We start from the raw sequence: 19,114 nt of genomic DNA, 5'->3' as shown, positions 1-19,114 counted from the left end.
CATAAGCCACAAAAACACACACACAACAAAAAAAACAGCAAAGACTAGTTAAACTAAAAACTTTATTGCCATTTTCATCTTTTTAGTTTGCACATTGAGACTAATTAAGCTGGCTTTAATTTTCTACTGCAAGACAAATAAGCTTTACAAAACAGTTTATACAAAGTACGCTGCCAGGGCTGCCATTTTGTCTTTAGGCTTTTTAGGATTCCCTCTCCCCATAGGCCTCCTCCCTCTCCCCTTCCCTCTCCCTCTGCGGGCTCCTCCGGCCCGGTGCATGGGATGCCGCATGGTCGCATGTTTCAGCTCCACCAGATCCTGGAACACAGGATCGCAAAACACGCAGCCAGTGTGCTGCGTTTCACCATCAGGCAATGGCGAGCGTGTCTTGTTGAAGTCCACTATAACCAGAGACGCTTCGCAGGAATCACAGCTGTCCTGGGACACCTGCACTTTATGGGCGTGCTCGAAGAAATGCACCACCACGTTGCATTTGTTGCAGGCCATGCGCCACTTTGGGCCCGAGGTGGGATCGAAGACCAGGACACCCGTCTCACATTCAACACACTGACCGATCCCAAGAGAGTTGAGGGAGTGCTGACAGGAAGGGTGGGTGCACTCGTTACAGCCCATCCCTGAGGGAAAGAGAAAGAGAAATTACATAAGGGCTATTCTTTTAGGAGAACTCTTATCTTTTCTTGTTTTTAAGAGTGTTGTTCCTGTTTCAACACAAGTGTTAAAAGGTTACATTTGGCAGAATCTTGGACCTTTCCCCCACCCAGATATTTTTATTTTACCTCTATAATACATTTATAAAAAAGCTTACATTTTTATATTTTATATGTTTATTTTAAATAGACTACTTTTTAAAAGTTAAGGGTCAGAAGGATTTTTGAATGTTTTTAAAAGAAGACTCTTATGTTCAGGTTAGGCTTAGGTCAGAAAAACAGTAATATTGTAAAATATTATTACTATTTAAAATAAGCTTTTCCTATTTGAATATATTTTAAAATGTAATTTATTCCCGTGATGCAAAGCTACATTTTCAGCATCATTACTCATGACAAATGATCCTTCAGAAATCATTCTAATATGCTGATTTGCTGCTTAAGATTTTTTTTTATTATTATCGATGTAAAAAAAAAAAAAAAAAAAAACGTGATACAGTTTTTCAGAATTCTTTGTTTCATTTGTAAAACTGTAAAAGTCTTTACGATCACTTTTGATAAATTTTTTTTTAAATATTAATTAAAAAAAAATCTTACTCACCACAATATTTTTATAATATAAAATGTATATATGTTATATTAAAATAAATAAATAAACATACACACATATATATATATATATATATATATATATAGATATAATATTATTTAAATATTAATAAAAAAAATCTTACTGATCACAATATTTTAGTAATATAAAATGTATATATGTTATATTAAAATAAATAAACATACACATACATACATATATATATATATATATTAGTACTGTGCGAAAGTCTTAGGCATGTTAGTATTTTCACGCAAAAAAAGTTAAGCCAGTTATTTATATCTTTTGCTGTAGTGTGTCAGTAGGAAATATCAGTTTACATTTCCAAACATTCCTTTTGCCATTATTGTATAATCCAGTGTGATTTTTGCAACACACGGAGATCCGATCTCACAAACATCGAGTCCCTGTGGGATTACTTGAAGAAACAGAAAGAACTGAGACAGAAAAAATACAGAAGAACTGCGGCAACGTCTCCAATCCCTTCCTTTTTATTTTCATAAACTTGAAAGATTGTTTATCCAACCAGTATGAAAAAAAAATACCTTCATCACTTTATATGAAAATGCAAAGGTTTATCAAGGGCATATCTTGATTACTGATTTTTTACATATATGAAACCGTTTGAAAGAATCCTAACTGAAGAACCACCCAAAAACAATTTGCTTTGAGAAACAGAGCTTTTTGGTCTCTCCTACCTTTCTTCATGTCTCTGAAGGGAGGGTTCCCAAAGCAGTATGGACACACAGGGTAGCTTTTGCCACGCGACCCCGAGGTCCAGAGCACCAGCTCAAACTCATCCAGAGGACACTTGAGCTCTTTGTACAGCTTAATGGCTCCGTTCTGAGGTAAACTGTACGTCTCGTCGCAGTGAGAGCAGTGCAGACGACTGGGTTTAGCCTAGGGTGATTACAAATGACAGTTTAGACCATATTTGATAGTACTACATCATGATTTACCAATATATTTAAGTTTTTCCTGACTTAATTTTCTACAAATTTTACTCTGCACAATGACTTAGCAGCAGCAAAAACCTCTATACTGTGTAAAGACTTCAGTACATTTGGATCGAGAAAATCAGCATGCAAGCACTGGACATGCAGTCCATTTAACAGGAACATTAGACCAACAGCCTAAGGTTGTAGTTGAATGATGAGGGACATTGATGAATAATTTGAGTTATATCACATTCAGATTGACACAGGAGAACATTCAGATAAAAAGCTTCCTCGCCGAAGGTCATTTTCAGGTGCACGGGTACAGGCGGAGAGAACGAGAGAGATGAGAGTCTGTCTAAAAGCCCAGAGTGAGTCACAGCGAGGAAAATATATAAACCACGTGATTTACGCAACGGCTATACGGATGGTAATCAGGATCAAAGTTAGTGTAGATGTAAATGCTCTGGGATAGAAAAGCTTTAAGTTTGGCTGCGTTACTCACTGTGCTTATTCAACATCACTGACCTCTCAACCTGACGTCAGATTTTTAAACAAGGTATTTTTGATGTACAAAGCATTAAATACTTACAATAAAATACTATTATTCAGCAAGAATGCATTAAATACATTTCTATTTCAAATCAATTCGGTTCTTTTGAACGTTCTATTTAGAGAATCCTGAAAAAAATGTATCATGGTTTCCACAAACAATATTAAGTATCACAACTGTTTTAAACATTGATAATAATAAGAAATGTTTCTTGAGCATCAAACCAGAATGATTTCTAAAGGATCATATGACTGAGTAATTCAGCTTTTCATCACAGGAATACATTACATTTAAAATATATTATAACAGAAAACAGTTATTTTAAAATTGTAATACTATTTCAGAATATTTACTGTATTTTTTATCAAATAAATGCAGCCTTGGTGAGGATGAGATGTAAAAAAGCGACCCAAACCTCTGAACTGTAGAGTTAAATGGTTACTAGACACTAAGGTGTGGTGGTAGGTAGTTGAGAGGTCAAAGTTTTAGGCTTGTAATCAGAAGGCCAAAGCCCTCTATGATGTGTCACAATCCTAAAATAGGTCAATCGGTTTGGGTGAAGGTCATGGATCAAAACCCAAGACATAGTGTTGCAATCCTTTAATTGAGTGTGCAGAACTGAACTTTGCTCCATATTGAGACAAGCGTGTTTGGTTAAATATCTAACATTCTTCCATTTTACCCTAATGTCAACAGTTCAAACTAAGGTTGTTGACAAAGAAAGTAGCTAAAACACAATGTCTGTACATGCTAGTTATGATCTGTCTACAGTGCATGACTCTTTTATGGTTTCATCTCTTTTTCTTCAAAGAGAAATGGGCTTTTCTTTAATTTTTTGAATTAAAAGAGTTCGATGCACTATGATTTTCATAGCTTTCTGACATCAGCCAAATTCATACACTACTATTCAAAAGTCGGTAAGATTTTTTGGTAACACTTTACAATAAGGTCTCATTTGTTAACATTAGTTAATGTTTTATTAACTATAATGTTATAACTAACAATGAGCAATACATTTGTTACAGTATTTATTCATCTTTGTTAATGTTACTTAAAAATACTGTCATTCATTGTTTGTTCATGTTAGTTCACAGTGCATTAACTCATGTTAACGAATACAACTTTTGATTTTAATAATGTATTAGTACATTTTTAAATTAACAGTAACACAGATTAATAAATGCCATAGAAGTATTGTTCATTCTTAGTTCATGTTAACTAAAGTAGATAACCAATGCTAACTAATTGGAAACCTCATTGTAAAGTGTTACCGATTTTTTAAATAAGTCTTTTCTGCTCACCAAGGCTGCATTTATTTGATCAAAAACAGTAATATTGTGTAATATTACAATTTAAAATGACTGATTTCTATCAGAATATATTTTATGTTATGTTATTTATGTTTATGTTATTTATTCCTGTGATGCAAAGCTGAATTTTCAGCATCATTACTCCAGTCTTCAGTGTCACATGATCCTTCAGAAATCATTCTAATGCTGATTTACTGCTCAGAAAAAAATCTGATTATTATCAATGTTGAAAACTGCTTTGCTGCTTCATATTTTTGTGCAAACTGTGCTAATGCTTTTTTCTTCTTCAGGATTTTCTGATGAACAAAAAGTTCATAAGTATATTATAAATAGTACTACAAACATTTTTACTGTAACTTTTGATCAATTTAATGCATTTACATGTTAAAATAAGAATAAGAAAGCCATCATTTTAAGTCTGTTAGGGCAGTTACAGTATGAGTCCTTACACACCTGGATGTACTTCATGAAGCGACGGCATTTGCCGCAGCGAGAGAGTGGTTTCCCAGTAGCAGCGATGGGAGAGAAGGACACCTCCATCAGTTCATCCATGCCTTTTAAATAAACATTTAAAGCATGTTTTAAGAGTGAATAATTAGCAAAACCTCAGAGCAAACATAATTTAGGCAAAAAACTGCATATTTAAACTAAACTTTAAGAAGGCACAGAGCAGCCTTAAAGGAATAGTTATCTTAAAAATAAAAAAATTCTCTCATCATTTACTCACCCTCAAATTGTTTCAAACCTGTATGAATTTCTTTCTCCTGCTGAACACAAAAGAAGATACATTTATGGAAGTCAATGGGGCCCATCAACTGTCTGGTTACAGACATTCTTCAAAATATCTTCCTTTGTGTTCAGCAGAAGAAAGAAATTCATACAGGTTTGAAACAATTTGAGGGTGAGTAAATGATGACAGAATTTTTGTTTTTAAGTGAACTATTCCTTTAACTTATAGATTGAGAAACAGTTTAAGCCAATCCTTAATAAAATGGGTCTCAATGCATCAAAAAACAGTTCAAGACCAGGGCTATTAGAGTTAAAAAACTAAAACCATAAAAAAAAAAAATATTTTATTTCAGCTAATTACAGAGGCAACATTTATTATTTTCAATTAGTTCAACTTGATGTACTAAAATAACTAAAACTGAAAATAAAATCCAAAACTAGACACGTTTACAAAAGAAATATTAGTAAAAATGACAAAAACACAACAGAATTACTTTAACTAAAACTAAAATAAAAACTAATTAAAAAACTATAATAGCATCTCATTTAGCAATGTGCCCGAAGCCTAAATCTGAATTCGGAAAGGCACGGAATATAACTAAAGGGATGTGGTTAGACTTGCTGTAGTGGTCAGTTGCATTACAGTACATCATGATTTCACTGATCACTGAAGATAGTACGGAGATATGACTGACAGGATGATGTCGGAGGACTTGGTGCGCAACTGATCGTGAAGATGTGAACATTATTGACAAATATCTATATCTTATCTTGTAAAATGTGTGGTCAGTACCGCCGCTCCCTATACACTGAGTATACGTGATCGCGAATTAGAAAACGAAAGTAAAAAGTGAGCGTGCGTTCAAAAGCCATTTCAATTCCCCACATATTGATAGCGGCTCCCTGCTGCCCGCAAATGATACACAATACAATTACCCAACTTTTTTTTCAAAATGCGAGAGAACGCAAAAGCATTGCAATATATTTTTTCCTCCCATCTCATATTTTTATTTCATCACCATGTCCCTTTAGGGGCTTCGTAGAATGCGTAATTTCCTGTCCAAACAGAGCATTCGAATTTAGATTTTTTATTTAACACCGAAATAAGAAAGGAATTCAATTCTTTTCATAGGTTCACTGTATGTGACATTACCTGCAATGGAGTCCACAAAGTAGTGGAACTTCCTCTTGAAGATGTCCAGAGTATGCTGTAAGACCTGTTGGAAGTTTGCCTTTCCTAAAGCGATAAGAGTGAGCTGCTTTTCCACAGCACTCCGGATTGTGGGAAGAACCAAATCTGCATCTAACACACACACAGATGCACAAGGAAAATGATAAGCATATACAAATGAGTCATTTATCCAACGCAACTTATTGCACACCTCTTATAGATTCATCTCTGTAAAGTGCCCATAGTTCCTGAACAGCCCCTTTTGGGGTTTCAGTTACCAGGCCAAATCTGTAACTACTAGGCTACTGACACAGACAAATGAAATACTTGTGGTTGAAATTTTTCCCCTTACCAATCTTATAGTAACCGTGAACCAGAACAATCCCCAGGTTGGTGGGTTTGAGTTTGCGGCCACTTTCAACCGTCACATAGTTCCTCTGGCAGATGTTGTTAATGTGGACGGGGATACTGGCATCCGTACCTAGTGGGAAAAACATTTTTAATACAGTTCACACAACCAAACAGTCACTAAAATCTTACCGACTCAAATCTTATTCATTCATGCACTAAAACTTGTAACAACATATAAAATAGCCTATTGATAAAAAAAAAGAGAAGAAATGTGAAAATAGTCCTTGATGTGAAAACCTGAGCACCTGAAATGATAGCATAAAATGAATAATTATGCATGAAACACTTTTTAGAATTCATTGTGCTGTGAATTCTTTATGCATTTTAAACTGTAATTCATTTAGCAGTGTTTTTATGATATTGCACACATAAAGTTACCCAAAGGTGTACAGTGGCAATAAACGGACCAAGAGGGGGTGAAAAACTAATATAATAAAGTGTACCCCATGGATAAAATGCATGATATGACCCGTTTAAATTTACTCTGCGGCCTTATGTCTCACACGGGACGAAGAGGATTAGGTAAATAAGTACATTTTCCTCTCTTCTGAGAACTTGTTTTCTAAAAACATCTGTTAAGCATTGTAAGCATTAATGAAACGGATCTCACCAATGCCGTGTTTCTCCATGAGTGTGATGAGCTCGGCCTCAGTGAGGTAGTCTGGTGGATTGGTCTGTTTCTCCAGTAGTTTGATCTCGTCCACTGTGAATGTGTCTCCTCTCTCACACACCGGCAAGGCCTCTTCCAGCGGAATACCCTGCCAGGGCATCACTTCAGTGTAACCTGAGATAGAGAGAAATATTACTAAGCATCACCTCTCCACTAGAATATCATGAAAAAAAATGGCAAAAGTAAAAAGAAAGTTAATAAAGTTAATCTGATGATGCACATACCAGGAGAAATGAGCGTCTTCCCGCTGCATGTGAAGCTCTCTGTGGCGATGCTGAAGGAAATCGTGGTCTGCAGGTATTTGCAGTCGGGGCTGACCGTCGCTATGAAGTGCCGTGTGATGTAATCATACAGACGCCAGCCATCGCTGCCTGCAGAGAAAAAGAGATATATGGCCTTTTATAGCTCTGTTGTCTTAGATCTTTTAAAGACTGGATTCTAGTGTTTCTGCAATATGGCCCCTGATTTGGTTCATTATGTGATAAAGAAGTCTGAATTCACAGTACACATAAAAGAGTAGGTTAACCCTCTGGGGTCCTTCGGCCCAAATGGACCCGAAGCATTTAAATATTTTTTTTTTTAAATCATTGCTTAATCGGAATGGTCCGAAATTTGGTGACTTTGTTGGTACTTGGCATATGAACACCCCAAAAAATTGGGGACAGGATTTGAATAGTCTAAGTGGTTGTAAAAAAAATAGTCACACTCAGGACCTTCGGGTCCAAATGGACCCGCATAGAAAATGAATGGGAAATTGGCAAAAATGTGAAAATACAGAGTTATTTTGTGCGTACAAACTACAAATCAGCCACGATCCAGAAGAAAAGCACACAACAGTGAAGGGGTGAATCTATAAAACATCAAGAGTGCAAAACAGACACATCCACACACACACACACACACACACAAACACACTTTTATACACATACACACTAATAAATTCAGATTACATATGGGTTTTGAATTTTTAAAATGCTCAGTTTGTCCACCAGATGGCATCCATCTCATTTCAAAAATTGCTTTCATGAGGCCTAGGCTTGACTCTAAAATTAAATACAGCTTTAAAAAAAATAAAAAAAATAAAAAAAATTTTTTTTAAATTTCTATTATATTCAATGGGGAAAAAATGGGTCAATTATTGCATTAGTATTAATTATAAATCATTTTTATTTTTGAAATTATCTCAAAACACCAAAAAAGAAAAGAAAAAATATTATAAAAAAAAGTAAAAAAAAAAAAAAGATGATTTTCTTTTAATAAATATTAATCCCACCCTTCCGGCCCATTTGGACCCGAAGGTCCTGAGTGTGACTCTGAAATGAAGGACCCCAGAGGGTTAAAAAATTCCTCCCAGCGAGATTCTGACGTGTGCTAAGATGGAAAATTTACTATCCCATGAGGCCACGGGAGAGGATTTATGATTGACAGTGAAGCGACGTAACTGACGCTTGTAGGTCACATGATAATGACAGTATGGCAAATGTAGTACATACTTTTTTAACAGACTTGAAGTAATTACTTATTCAAAATAAGTACCTACTCAAGAAAGTATGCGATTTCGGACGCAGCCATAGTTACGCTACCGTTAAAAGGTTTAGGGTCGGTAATTTTTTTTTAAATGTTTTTGGAAAAAAAGTATCTTAAGCTCACCAAGCTTGCATTTATTTGAACAAAATTCAACATTGTGAAATAAGTGTTTTCTATTTTAACATTTTAAAATGTAATTCATTCCCGTGATGCAAAGCTGAATTTTCAGCATCATTACTCCAGTCTTCAGTGTCACATGATCCTTCAGAAATCATTCTAATATGCTGATTTGCTGCTTAAGAAACATTTCTTATTATCATCGATGTTGAAAACAGCTGTCCTGCATAATATTTTAATAGATTTAGTGTCACTTTTGATCAATTAAATGCAATCTGTCACGGCCGGCTCGCATACTGGGTTCATAACAAATCCTAAAATGTATTAATATCTTTAAAAAGAAAACCTTACTGACCCCAAACCTTTGAACAGTAGTGTTTAGCTAATTAAACTCAAATTGACAAATTAAAATGAAGATATTTTAGACTATTTTCTCTTCTTTTATTCAATAATTAGAAACAGGATCATGGATCTTGTCCTGCAACGCCAGATATGAATCATAGAATGACCTGGGTGTGTTCCCTAATATCTCTCTGCTTGACCTTTCAATATCACACATGATGTAACGCATTGTGTAAATATGCAGTCTTGACGGTCGTACCCAGCTCGCTCTCAGAGGCGGCTCTCATGGGTGTGATTGGCGGATGGTCTCCTGCGTCCGATCCTTTCCTTGGCTTATTAATGCCCTCAGAGAGAAGTGCTTTTACCTGAATACACAAACACACACATACGCATTTTTCATAAAAGACAATATTAATCACTTTTAATTATTTATTTAATTACTCATAAAATAGTTTTTTTTACAGACACAAAACAAAGCTTATCAAATAGGTGTAAAAATAGTTCTTCTTTAGATGATCTCATCAGGGCGTTGGAAAGGGCACATGCTCACCGTTTCACCCCAGAAGGAGCTGTTGGCCTGTTGTTTGAGGGTGCTCTTCAGGTCAAAGTTTTCAGGGTAATGTGTTGTCTCTGTGCGAGGATAGCTGATATAACCCTGTGTGTAGAGACGCTCTGCTATCTGCATGGTATGCTGGGGACCCATTCCTGAGCAATACACAGATAAAATCATATATATATACCGTTCAAAAGTTTGAGGTCAGTAAGATTCTTTTTTTTTTTTTTTATATAAATTCTGTTTTTTTACTTTTATTTATTAAAGAATCCTGAAAAAATGTATCACGGTTTCCACAAAAATATTAAGCAGTACAAATGGTTTTAACATTGATAATAATCAGAAATGTTTCTTGAGCAGCAAATCAGCATATTAGAATGATTTCTGAAGGATCATGTGATACTGAAGACTGGAGTAATGGCTGCTGAAAATACAGCTTTGCATCACAGGAATAAATTATATTTTAAAATATATTCAAATAGAAAACCATTATTTTAAATTGTAATAATATTTCACAATATTACTGTTTCTACTGTATTTTTAATAAAATCAATGCAGCTTTGGTGAGACTTCTTTGAAAAACTTTTTTAACGGTAGAGTGTTTACCATTTTCAGTCTAATTATTCCTTTGTGAGTAATACTACAATGTTATACAATTGCCGTAATTATTTGCCAAAAAGTGAACCATATAAGGTTCTTGACCATATAATCTAAATTCAATTTCATGACCAGTTATTACTTGCCAAAATGTATTGGTTGGTTTTATTGCCTCCTTGGATTTATACACTTAAAGGGATAGTTCATCACAAAATTAAAATTCTGTTTAAAAATCATTTACTCACCCTCAAATTGTTCCAAACCTGTATGAGTTTCTTTCTTCTGTTGAACACAGAAGATATTTTGAAGAATGTTGGTAACCAGACAGTTGATGCCAGCCACAGTATTTTTTTCTTACTTTGGAAGTCAATGGCTAATGGCTAATGTCACATGTTTGATTATCATCAACATTCTTCAAAATCTCTTCTTTTGTGTTCAGCAGACGAAAGAAACTCATACAGGTTTGGAACAAGGGTGAGTAAATGCCAGAATTTTAATTTTTGGATGAACTATCCCTTTAAGCAGTCTGTGTAAAGCTTGGTCTTTCTTTCCTCATTCAAACCCTATTTCTTATGCTTTTTGATTAGTAAATACACATTTAATATCCCAAGGGAAGCAGCCCACCCAAAGCAGAGCTGGCCACTCTTAACATCTCCACTGTATTCAATGCGAGAGGTCTCTGCTTGGCTTTCTCTTTCTTAGTCACAGATTCAACCTGCAATGAAATTGCACATAACAAGAAATGACACATAATAACTCATGCAGTCACACATGAAGTGCTTTAGCACATATACCATCACTGAAACAGGAAATGACATATAACTGAGATACAAATACATACTTTAGCCTCCTTAGCAGTCTTTGCCATGTTGACAAACATTTGACCAATATCTCGGTCAAAAACTCTAACGCGGTCCCAGTCCAAGGTGAGTGGGCTGTCCTTTCCTTTAAAAACCTGTTTGCACCAAAAAAAAAAAAGAAATGGAAAATGCAGAAAAGCAAGTATGCAATGCAATATGATATACAGCTATTCTGTAAACAAATTTCTAAAATTGGATTTTGTCATTCAAGTGGTAAAGACCAGAACTGACCTTAGCTTGTACGACCCAGTATGCTTCAGGTTTGAAGGACTGGATCTTGTCGTGACGTTCCACACAGAACCCCAGTGTGGGAGTCTGACAGGGACCAAAAGAAATCAAGGAGGAGTCCAAATTCCCATATTTTCCCTGGAAGTATTTGGTTTGGAAACTAAAATCCAATGACAATGGTTAGGTGTGATGAATGACATCAGAACAGTTTGCACTACTGTTCAAAAGTTTTGGGGTCAGTAAAAAAAAAAAAAAAAAAAAAAATCAAAATCAAAATAAATTAATCATTTTATTCAGCAAGGTTGCATGAAATTGATCAAAAGTGACAGTAAAGTCATTTATAATGTTACAAAAGATTTCTATTTCAAATAAATGCTGTTATTTTGTACTTTATATTCATGAAAGACCCAGAAAAAAATGTATCATGGTTTTTCCAAGAAAATATTAAGCAGCACCACGCATAGGATTCAATTATATTTTGAAATATACTAAAATAGTAAAATATACTAAAATCTTTTAAATTGTAATAATATTACTATATTTTTGCTAAAATAACTGAAGCCTTGGTGAGCATAAGTGACTTTTAAAAAAAATCCTAGAGACCCCAAACTGTTCAGCAGCAGTGTATATTGCACAAAACAAGATTGCATTGTAATGCAATATATATATATATACTGTATATATATATAAAAACATTCAAAGCAGGTCTGCTCTACCCAAATGACCTCTTTCATACTAGGGCTGTAGCGATACACTAATCTCACGATACGATACGATACACGATATTCGGCTGACGATACGATATATATCACGATATTCAGCCAACGATACGATTCGATATAATTCGATACACTTACATCATTTTCTGAAAGATTTAAAGGGGACAGAGTGATTTTGGTGACATCTTGTGAGTCTTCCATTTACTTGGATTGAATTAATTGAACTGAAAACTGAAAACATCATTTACACAATATATGTCTCTGACTGGGCAGAGAGTACAGCTTGCAAATGCTGGACAAAATGAATCAAATATGTGTAGAGAAAATTAGTTCTATTTATTGAAAGACAACAGTGCAAACTGTAGCTTATAAGCCTTTGTTAATTGCAATACTGCACTTTATTTACTTTTCAATGGAGAGTTAAAAGGTGCAGCAAGTGGCCTGTTGTGAACAGTTTCTTTGCACTGCCTTTTCTTTGACAGCTTTTTTAGCTTGACACTGAACATGTGACGTGCTTCAGTTGTGCGCGAGGTCAAGCCGTCGCACGTCAGGGAAACTCTCTCCGCGCTGGCCAGGGAGGCTTTGACGTGTGCTCTTGCCTGAGTGTACAGCCTGGGAATGCAAACCTTGATGAGGTGTTCGCGGGTTGGAATAGGATAGCGGGGCTCCATCGCGTTCACCATGCGCCTAAAGCCGGCGTTTTCCACCACCGAATACGATTTTTTTTACATTTTTTTTTTTTTACTAAGCCTATTTAAAATCGTATTTGATTGCAGAGCGCCGCAGCGCATTCACGCAGCACTACCTCGCTCTCGCTCTCTCTCTCTCTCTCTCTCTCTCTCACACACACACACACACTCATCCGTACCTCGCGCACTTTCTCACTCACGGAACACCGCTGCACAAATCTGTCCAACACAGCGCTGTCAATTTCGGAGACCCAGCTTTAAAAAAAGCTACTAGCCAGCATGCAAGGAGCCTAGCCAACAAGGAGAGCTAAGTTGTTGTTTGAATACAGCTGGATTTTCGTCAATATCGATGCACGCGCGCAGCTGGCCACTAGCGGCTGGCTGACCAAATCACTCTTCATGCAACGCGAACGGGTTTAACACGGGGGATTTGAATGGGACTTATGTATCGATACTCGCGGCCTAAAAATCGATACTTTCTTGGGAGAAAAAATATCGATTTATATCGCAGAATCGATAAAATCGCTCAGCCCTATTTCATACCGTGTGAAAGCACACCCGATCCTGAGGTCCAGTTCCTGACGAGCATCTACGGACAGAGCCTCGTTCTGGTTGGGTTCTCCGAGTCGAGCCATGGCGTTACAGATATCGGTGTCTGTGATGGAGCTGAACTTGGCCCGATACACTGTGCGCTCATTACCGTAAGGCTTATTCATCCCAGGCTGAATGGCATCCAACACCTGAGATGGTACAACACACAGAAATGGAGAAAACACACTAAAAAAACAAGGCCAAACACCTCAGTCTCAGTTATCTGGACAAAATTTAGTTGTATTTTCTTTCTGTAGATTAACTGAAGTCGATTCAGACTCACCTCAAAACAAATGTTCTCTCCTTCTTTGTCACAGTCCAGCCACAGGACGACAAAGTCACAACCTTTTGCTTCAACCTGTCAACAACAGCAACTTTGGTATTGTAAAATTTATGGAAGGATTTTTAAATATGACTTTTTAAAATATAATATAATGTAATGTAACATAATATACCTGTCAAAAGTTTGGAAACAATAAAACATTTTTTTAATGTTTTTTGAAAGAAGCCCTTTTATGCTCACCAAGGCTGCATTTATTGAATAGAAAATACAGTAAAAACAATAATATTGTGAAATATTATTACAAATTAAAATAAAGGTTTTCTTTTTGAATATATTTTTAGTATCGTCACTCCAGTCTTCAGAAATCATTCTAATATGCTGCTTTTATGCTCAAGAAACATTTCTTATAATTATCAATGTTAAAAACAGTTGTGATGGTTCACATTTTTTTGTGGAAATTGTGATATTTTTTTAGGATACTTTGATGAATAGAAAGTTCAATGAACAACATTTATTTGCATTTATTAGATTTATTTATTAAAGCATGTATTAAACAGAAATCGTTTGTATCATTATAAATGTCTTCTCTGTCACTTGACCAATTAAATGCATCCTTGAAAAATAAAAGTATTAATTTCTCTCTTTTTTTAATCTTAACCACAAATGTTTGAATGGTATCATTGTTTCCACAAAAAAATGTTAAGCAGCAAAAACTGTTTTCAACATTGATAATGATAATCAAATCAGCATATTAAAATGATTTCTGAATGATCATGTGACACTGAAAATTTGTAATAATATTTCACAATATTACTGTTTTTACTGTATTTTTGATTGAATAAATGCAGCATTAGTGAACATAAGAGACTTCTTACAAAAAAAATAAGCTTTTAGAAGCTTTAGAAATATTTTTTTTTATAATTGAACATTATTGAAGCAATGAATTTTGGAAGATGAATGTCATGATAATCATATTTTATTCTATATATACTATATTATTTATTTATATAAATTGAATAATTTCTTTAACATGCTTTGAACAGCAAATAAAGAGAGTCAAATTTGATTTATGTAGTCTTTAAATACAGTTTGTCTGAAAGTTTAATTATTTTAGACAATAGATACACCAAAAGCAGTCAGGTAATGACAGAGGAAAGTCACCTGAAGGAATTTGACCATATTAAGTTTGGGGTTTGCTTCCTTCTTCTCAGTCGGAGCCTTGCTGAACAACTCAGCTGGATCGACTTTATCCCAGTTGTTATACTTTCCTGTAAAACATCAAGGATAGGGAATATTAGACTCAAGTTCGCATCGTCTTGACTCTTGCATGCACATTACAGAATTTTCCTGCTTATTAAAAGCAGTCCTACTGTACTGAATACAAGACACTTGCCGATAAAGTCCAGACTCATGACGTGTCCACACACTGACGTCATCTTAAACCTCACATTTTGGCCCACAAAGCTTCCGGTGTACTCATGGACTGAGCACGCTCCATTTATGCCTTTTCGGGTTGAACAGCTACCTATAAACAAAAGGAAATAAATGAAACGCTCATATAACTTTTGACTTAACTGCACCTGTCAATTGCAAATTGCTTAATGGCTTATTGCACATTTAACAGGAATAAAAGTAAGTTTTTTTAATCATAAAAACTACACTTAACCTTAAAGATACACCTTTAGGTGCACTTTACTAATCTAAATGACACTTTAAGTAATCATTCAAACACAATCTTACACTTTGCTTATTCCATTGATACCAGAATATTTGCATTGAGACTCTTTCCAAAGTCTGTAAACGCAACAAACACGACCATGTAAGCGTTCTTATGGTGGACATTGACGAAATCAGGCTGAAAGAAGCTGGTGCTGGCATTGAGCGATCCATCATAAAGTGAAATGAGAGAGCAAAGAGCTGATTATGCATTATTCTTTTCATTCATTTTTTTTCCATTTTGTGCTGTTCCCAAGGCTGAACTCTCATATCCAGACGGAGTGAACGAGCCTAAAAAAAGCTTGATGATGATGTTGATGAACCTTGAGCACTGGCTTACGCTACGGTCCATTGGAGGTCTCCATTGTACAACTTGTCTCAACTTGTACATAAATATAGCCCCGAAAAGAGGGGATGGACACATTTGGACCAGCAGATTTACCCCTACAGGCAACAGCAAGCCTCCAGCATCTCATTCCCCTCCTCACTTCCATTTGTCCACGATACAGCATGCAACAGCTACAGGTAAGTCACCAACACCATTCACACAAGACTTCAGTAAGATTTTGAAAGAAGTCTCTTTTGCTCACCAAGCCTGCATTTATCTGATCAAAAATACAGCGAAAATTATAATAATATAACAATTTAAATCAACTGTTTTCTATTTTAATATAATTTAAAATGTAATTTATTTATCTGATGCCAAGCTGAATTTTCAGCATCATTACTCCAGTCTTCAGTGTCACATGATCCTTCAGAAATCGTTGTAATATGCTAAATTTGCTGCTCAAAAATACATTATCACATGTAGAAAACAGTCGTGTTCCTAAATATATTTGTGGATTCTTTGATGAATAGAAAGCTCAAACAAACAAACAGCATATTATGTCTTTACTGTCACTTTTGATTAATTGAATGCATCCTTGCAGAGTAAAATAATTTATTAATAGATTCTGGTTTTACTATAAGGAAGAACTAACATTTTACCTGTTATTGGCCAAGCTAGCACAATTATCAGCCAATACGGCAAATCTTAAATTGGCCAAAAGAGGCCTGGACGATTTAGGTCTATAGCTAAACTAAAAATGGGGATTCAAACCTGAAAGCTAGCCAATACCTTAGGATAAATCTGCCTGTTTATTATAAATTGGTTAAAAAAAGCCACAAACCTATAGCCCATGACAATGTTTTAATAAACTAAGCCTAGTTATTTATTCTTCAACACTGAAGATTCAGATTCATCACTAAATTGCACTGGATCTGTGAATCTAGGCTGTATAATTTGGCATTAGCTTCAATCTATGAAGGTGTCCACAATGGAAGGACTGCTTGATACTATTGTCATCCACAAACCACAAATAAAGAAGTCCACATGACAGGTGCAAACTCATAGGTGCTGACGCCTACTTCTCATTCTCTCACTCAGATTCTAGGACTCCTGAGCATTTTTCTGCTGGTCTTGGACCCCAGCCAGTGCAATCCAATCACGGCCCAGTGTGTGGAGCACACTTACTGCTCCTCCACGCTGAAAGAGTACCACACACAGCTCATCAACCTGCCCAGCAGGATCAACGAACGCAGCGTCGCCGCATGGAGCTACGTGTGAGTTGAGCAGATGTTTGAGCCCTTTTAAAATATAGATTTACTGCAGGTACATTTTATACAGGATGCATGCATGCAATCGTGTACCTTTTGTAACAATTCAGATTCAGAATTTGACGGTCTGTATTTGTCCTAATTGGCATCAAAATGCAGACAATGTAAATCTGAAAGACACTGAAATGTGGTATATATGAACATAAATTCTTCTGCACCAATAACAGGGAGAACCTCGACCTGGACCGTGTGCCACAGATCATCTATGAAGCAAACTGCCTGAACAGTCATTCCTGTAAGGGGGTCGACAGCTCTTTCAGTCTGGAGAGCATCCCCATTGCTATCAAAATGCCCTTTCTCAGGAAAAACCCACGATGCCCAACTTACGCACTGGAATTCGAGGATGTCAACATCGCCTGTATATGTGCAACATCCAGACAGAATTAGAGCTGTGGGTCTGAAAATTCATGCACTAGATTCCTTTTCAATTATTATAATTGTGTAATTTAAATTGAATGTCAACCACAAAGAAGTCTACTGAATAATAATGCTTATTATCTTAAACACCACCACAACGCATGTACTGCAATATAGATGTCTTAAGTTGCCGAATGCTTGTAAACGTGAATAAATAAATTGTATTTATTTGTTTTGCAATAAAAACTTGCACTACTCGGGTTTCCCATTCATTCAAGAAACAAATGTACAGAAAAGATTCGTATTTGTTTAGAAATACTCATGTTAAAAAAACACCCTGCTTTTCCTGCAGTTTAATCAAATTAAAAGTATTTAAAGTAGTTTCTAAATTAATATGTGGCCAAAACGGCATGTATTGTCATTTTAAAATAATTAGAAACGAAACATGCTATTCAAAACAGTTTTAGTCAAGGACGTCACATTGCAGGTGTTTGTCATGTTAACTACTCAACTTGTTAAACAGGTATAACAAATGTAACATTAATAAATGAAAGAGTAACTCATCAGATCAAACAGGATATGAGGGTGCTGTTGTATTAATAAACTACCAAACCAAACCATTCTGCCTGCAGTAGCATCATTATGTGCAGTAGATTTAATGCATATAAATGTCATACAGACTCACCTTTAGAGAGGATTTTGGCAATGGACTGAGCCAGAGAGGGCTTCTCAGCCACCATAAACACTGTCCTCATCGCTGCTGGTTGTACTTATCTGTCATAAACACCAACGGGACCTGACAATGAAATAACAAAAGTAAATATCTTATTTCAAAGTTAATAACTAAAGCTAAAATAATACAAAATAAACTTAATAAAACCAATAACCGAGATAATAACACACCGGTATGCTGCAGTCACTACTTCAGGCATGTTAACTTCCGGGTTGTTCGTATTTTGTCAAAATAAAAGCCCCGAGTTTTATCCATGGTTTTATCCAAAATATTTTACTACATTTACTACATCTGTGTAACCGGGGGTTAAAATAACAATTGAGATTAAATAATAATAATAATAATAATGAAAATATATGTTTTTTACAACTATCAACAAACAAATAAAAAACACTTTATATATTAATAATGTTTATTTATTTATATATTATTTATATATTCAAATAACATTTTATAAATAAATAAATAAAGGTTTTTTCTTATTTATTTAGTAATACTCAACAACAATACTCAATTCTCATTCTTAAAAAAATCAATTTGAGCTCTGAAAATGGAAACAATAATTTAACTAATGTATTTAAAAGGCAAAAACACATATTCTATATTTTCACATTTCTGTATGAATGAATTATTGAATATTCTCTATTTTATTTTAATTTAAAAAAAAAAAAATTATATAAACGGACGTCAGCAGTATTGACGCATGCGATCGCATTTAATGGCCACTAGATGGCGGTGTGACATAATAATAATCTCTTGATCCCTCAAACAGATTTGTAGCAGCATCGGACTCCAGATCACTCATGTGAAATCCCGCCAATTAGAAAATACAGCACAGGACAGTTCAATTTGTTCAGCCAGTTTGTTTAGTCAAATGTCCAATGCTTCATAAAAAACGAGTCGGGTGAGAGAAAAAAGAATGTAATGTAAGGGGAAGACGAGTCGCTCAAAAATGAGCTTGTGTCTGCGACCCCACAGATGGCAGAGGGAGGGTGGAGTTGAGTTGGTCTCCTTCAGCGGACTGATCAATTGAACACATATCCAACCCACAATGCCTGCCTCCTCCAGTACTGACTCATCTGGACTGTC

General features: G+C 35.4%; 3 protein-coding genes across 3 annotated transcripts in view; 2 read left to right on the top strand and 1 right to left on the bottom strand.

Moving 5' to 3' along the window:
* The window catches only part of ydjc (YdjC chitooligosaccharide deacetylase homolog), a 62,004-nt gene that overhangs the window by 57 nt on the left and 42,833 nt on the right, over nucleotides 1-19,114 (top strand). The window lies entirely within an intron of this gene.
* On the bottom strand, nucleotides 48-18,229 carry top3b (DNA topoisomerase III beta). Its single transcript, XM_056254703.1, has 17 exons — nucleotides 17,978-18,229; nucleotides 14,957-15,088; nucleotides 14,725-14,831; nucleotides 13,564-13,638; nucleotides 13,233-13,429; nucleotides 11,285-11,441; nucleotides 11,035-11,148; nucleotides 10,818-10,908; nucleotides 9,594-9,748; nucleotides 9,303-9,408; nucleotides 7,282-7,428; nucleotides 6,998-7,171; nucleotides 6,329-6,457; nucleotides 5,959-6,108; nucleotides 4,530-4,630; nucleotides 1,977-2,178; nucleotides 48-635 (listed from the first exon to the last, which is right to left on the bottom strand). The coding sequence occupies exons 1-17, from the start codon at nucleotides 18,045-18,047 to the stop codon at nucleotides 157-159; spliced, it is 2,586 nt and encodes an 861-aa protein (XP_056110678.1). The 5' UTR covers nucleotides 18,048-18,229; the 3' UTR covers nucleotides 48-156.
* LOC130088100 (interleukin-17A-like) lies at nucleotides 15,705-17,547 on the top strand. Its single transcript, XM_056254718.1, has 3 exons — nucleotides 15,705-15,804; nucleotides 16,706-16,881; nucleotides 17,103-17,547. The coding sequence occupies exons 1-3, from the start codon at nucleotides 15,790-15,792 to the stop codon at nucleotides 17,320-17,322; spliced, it is 411 nt and encodes a 136-aa protein (XP_056110693.1). The 5' UTR covers nucleotides 15,705-15,789; the 3' UTR covers nucleotides 17,323-17,547.

Source organism: Rhinichthys klamathensis, unplaced genomic scaffold (genome assembly GCF_029890125.1).
Source record: "Rhinichthys klamathensis goyatoka isolate OS25496 unplaced genomic scaffold, OSU_Roscu_1.1 h1tg000114l_1, whole genome shotgun sequence".
Classification (NCBI taxonomy): Eukaryota; Metazoa; Chordata; class Actinopteri; order Cypriniformes; family Leuciscidae; genus Rhinichthys; species Rhinichthys klamathensis.
The sequence above is the reverse complement of the archived record's forward strand: the minus strand, read 5'-3'. Positions and strand labels throughout refer to the sequence as shown.

Bases quoted from the DNA above. Each gene is read 5' to 3' on its own strand.
- LOC130088100 (XM_056254718.1), top strand. The intron at 16,882-17,102 runs GTGAGTTGAGCA...CACCAATAACAG, and splicing joins GTCGCCGCATGGAGCTACGT to GGAGAACCTCGACCTGGACC.
- top3b (XM_056254703.1), bottom strand. From the start codon at position 18,047: ATGAGGACAGTGTTTATGGTGGCTGAGAAGCCCTCTCTGGCTCAGTCC. The intron at 13,430-13,563 runs GTGAGTCTGAAT...GTACCATCTCAG, and splicing joins GAGAGAACATTTGTTTTGAG to GTGTTGGATGCCATTCAGCC. The intron at 9,409-9,593 runs GTGAGCATGTGC...TTGTGTATTCAG, and splicing joins GCTCCTTCTGGGGTGAAACG to GTAAAAGCACTTCTCTCTGA.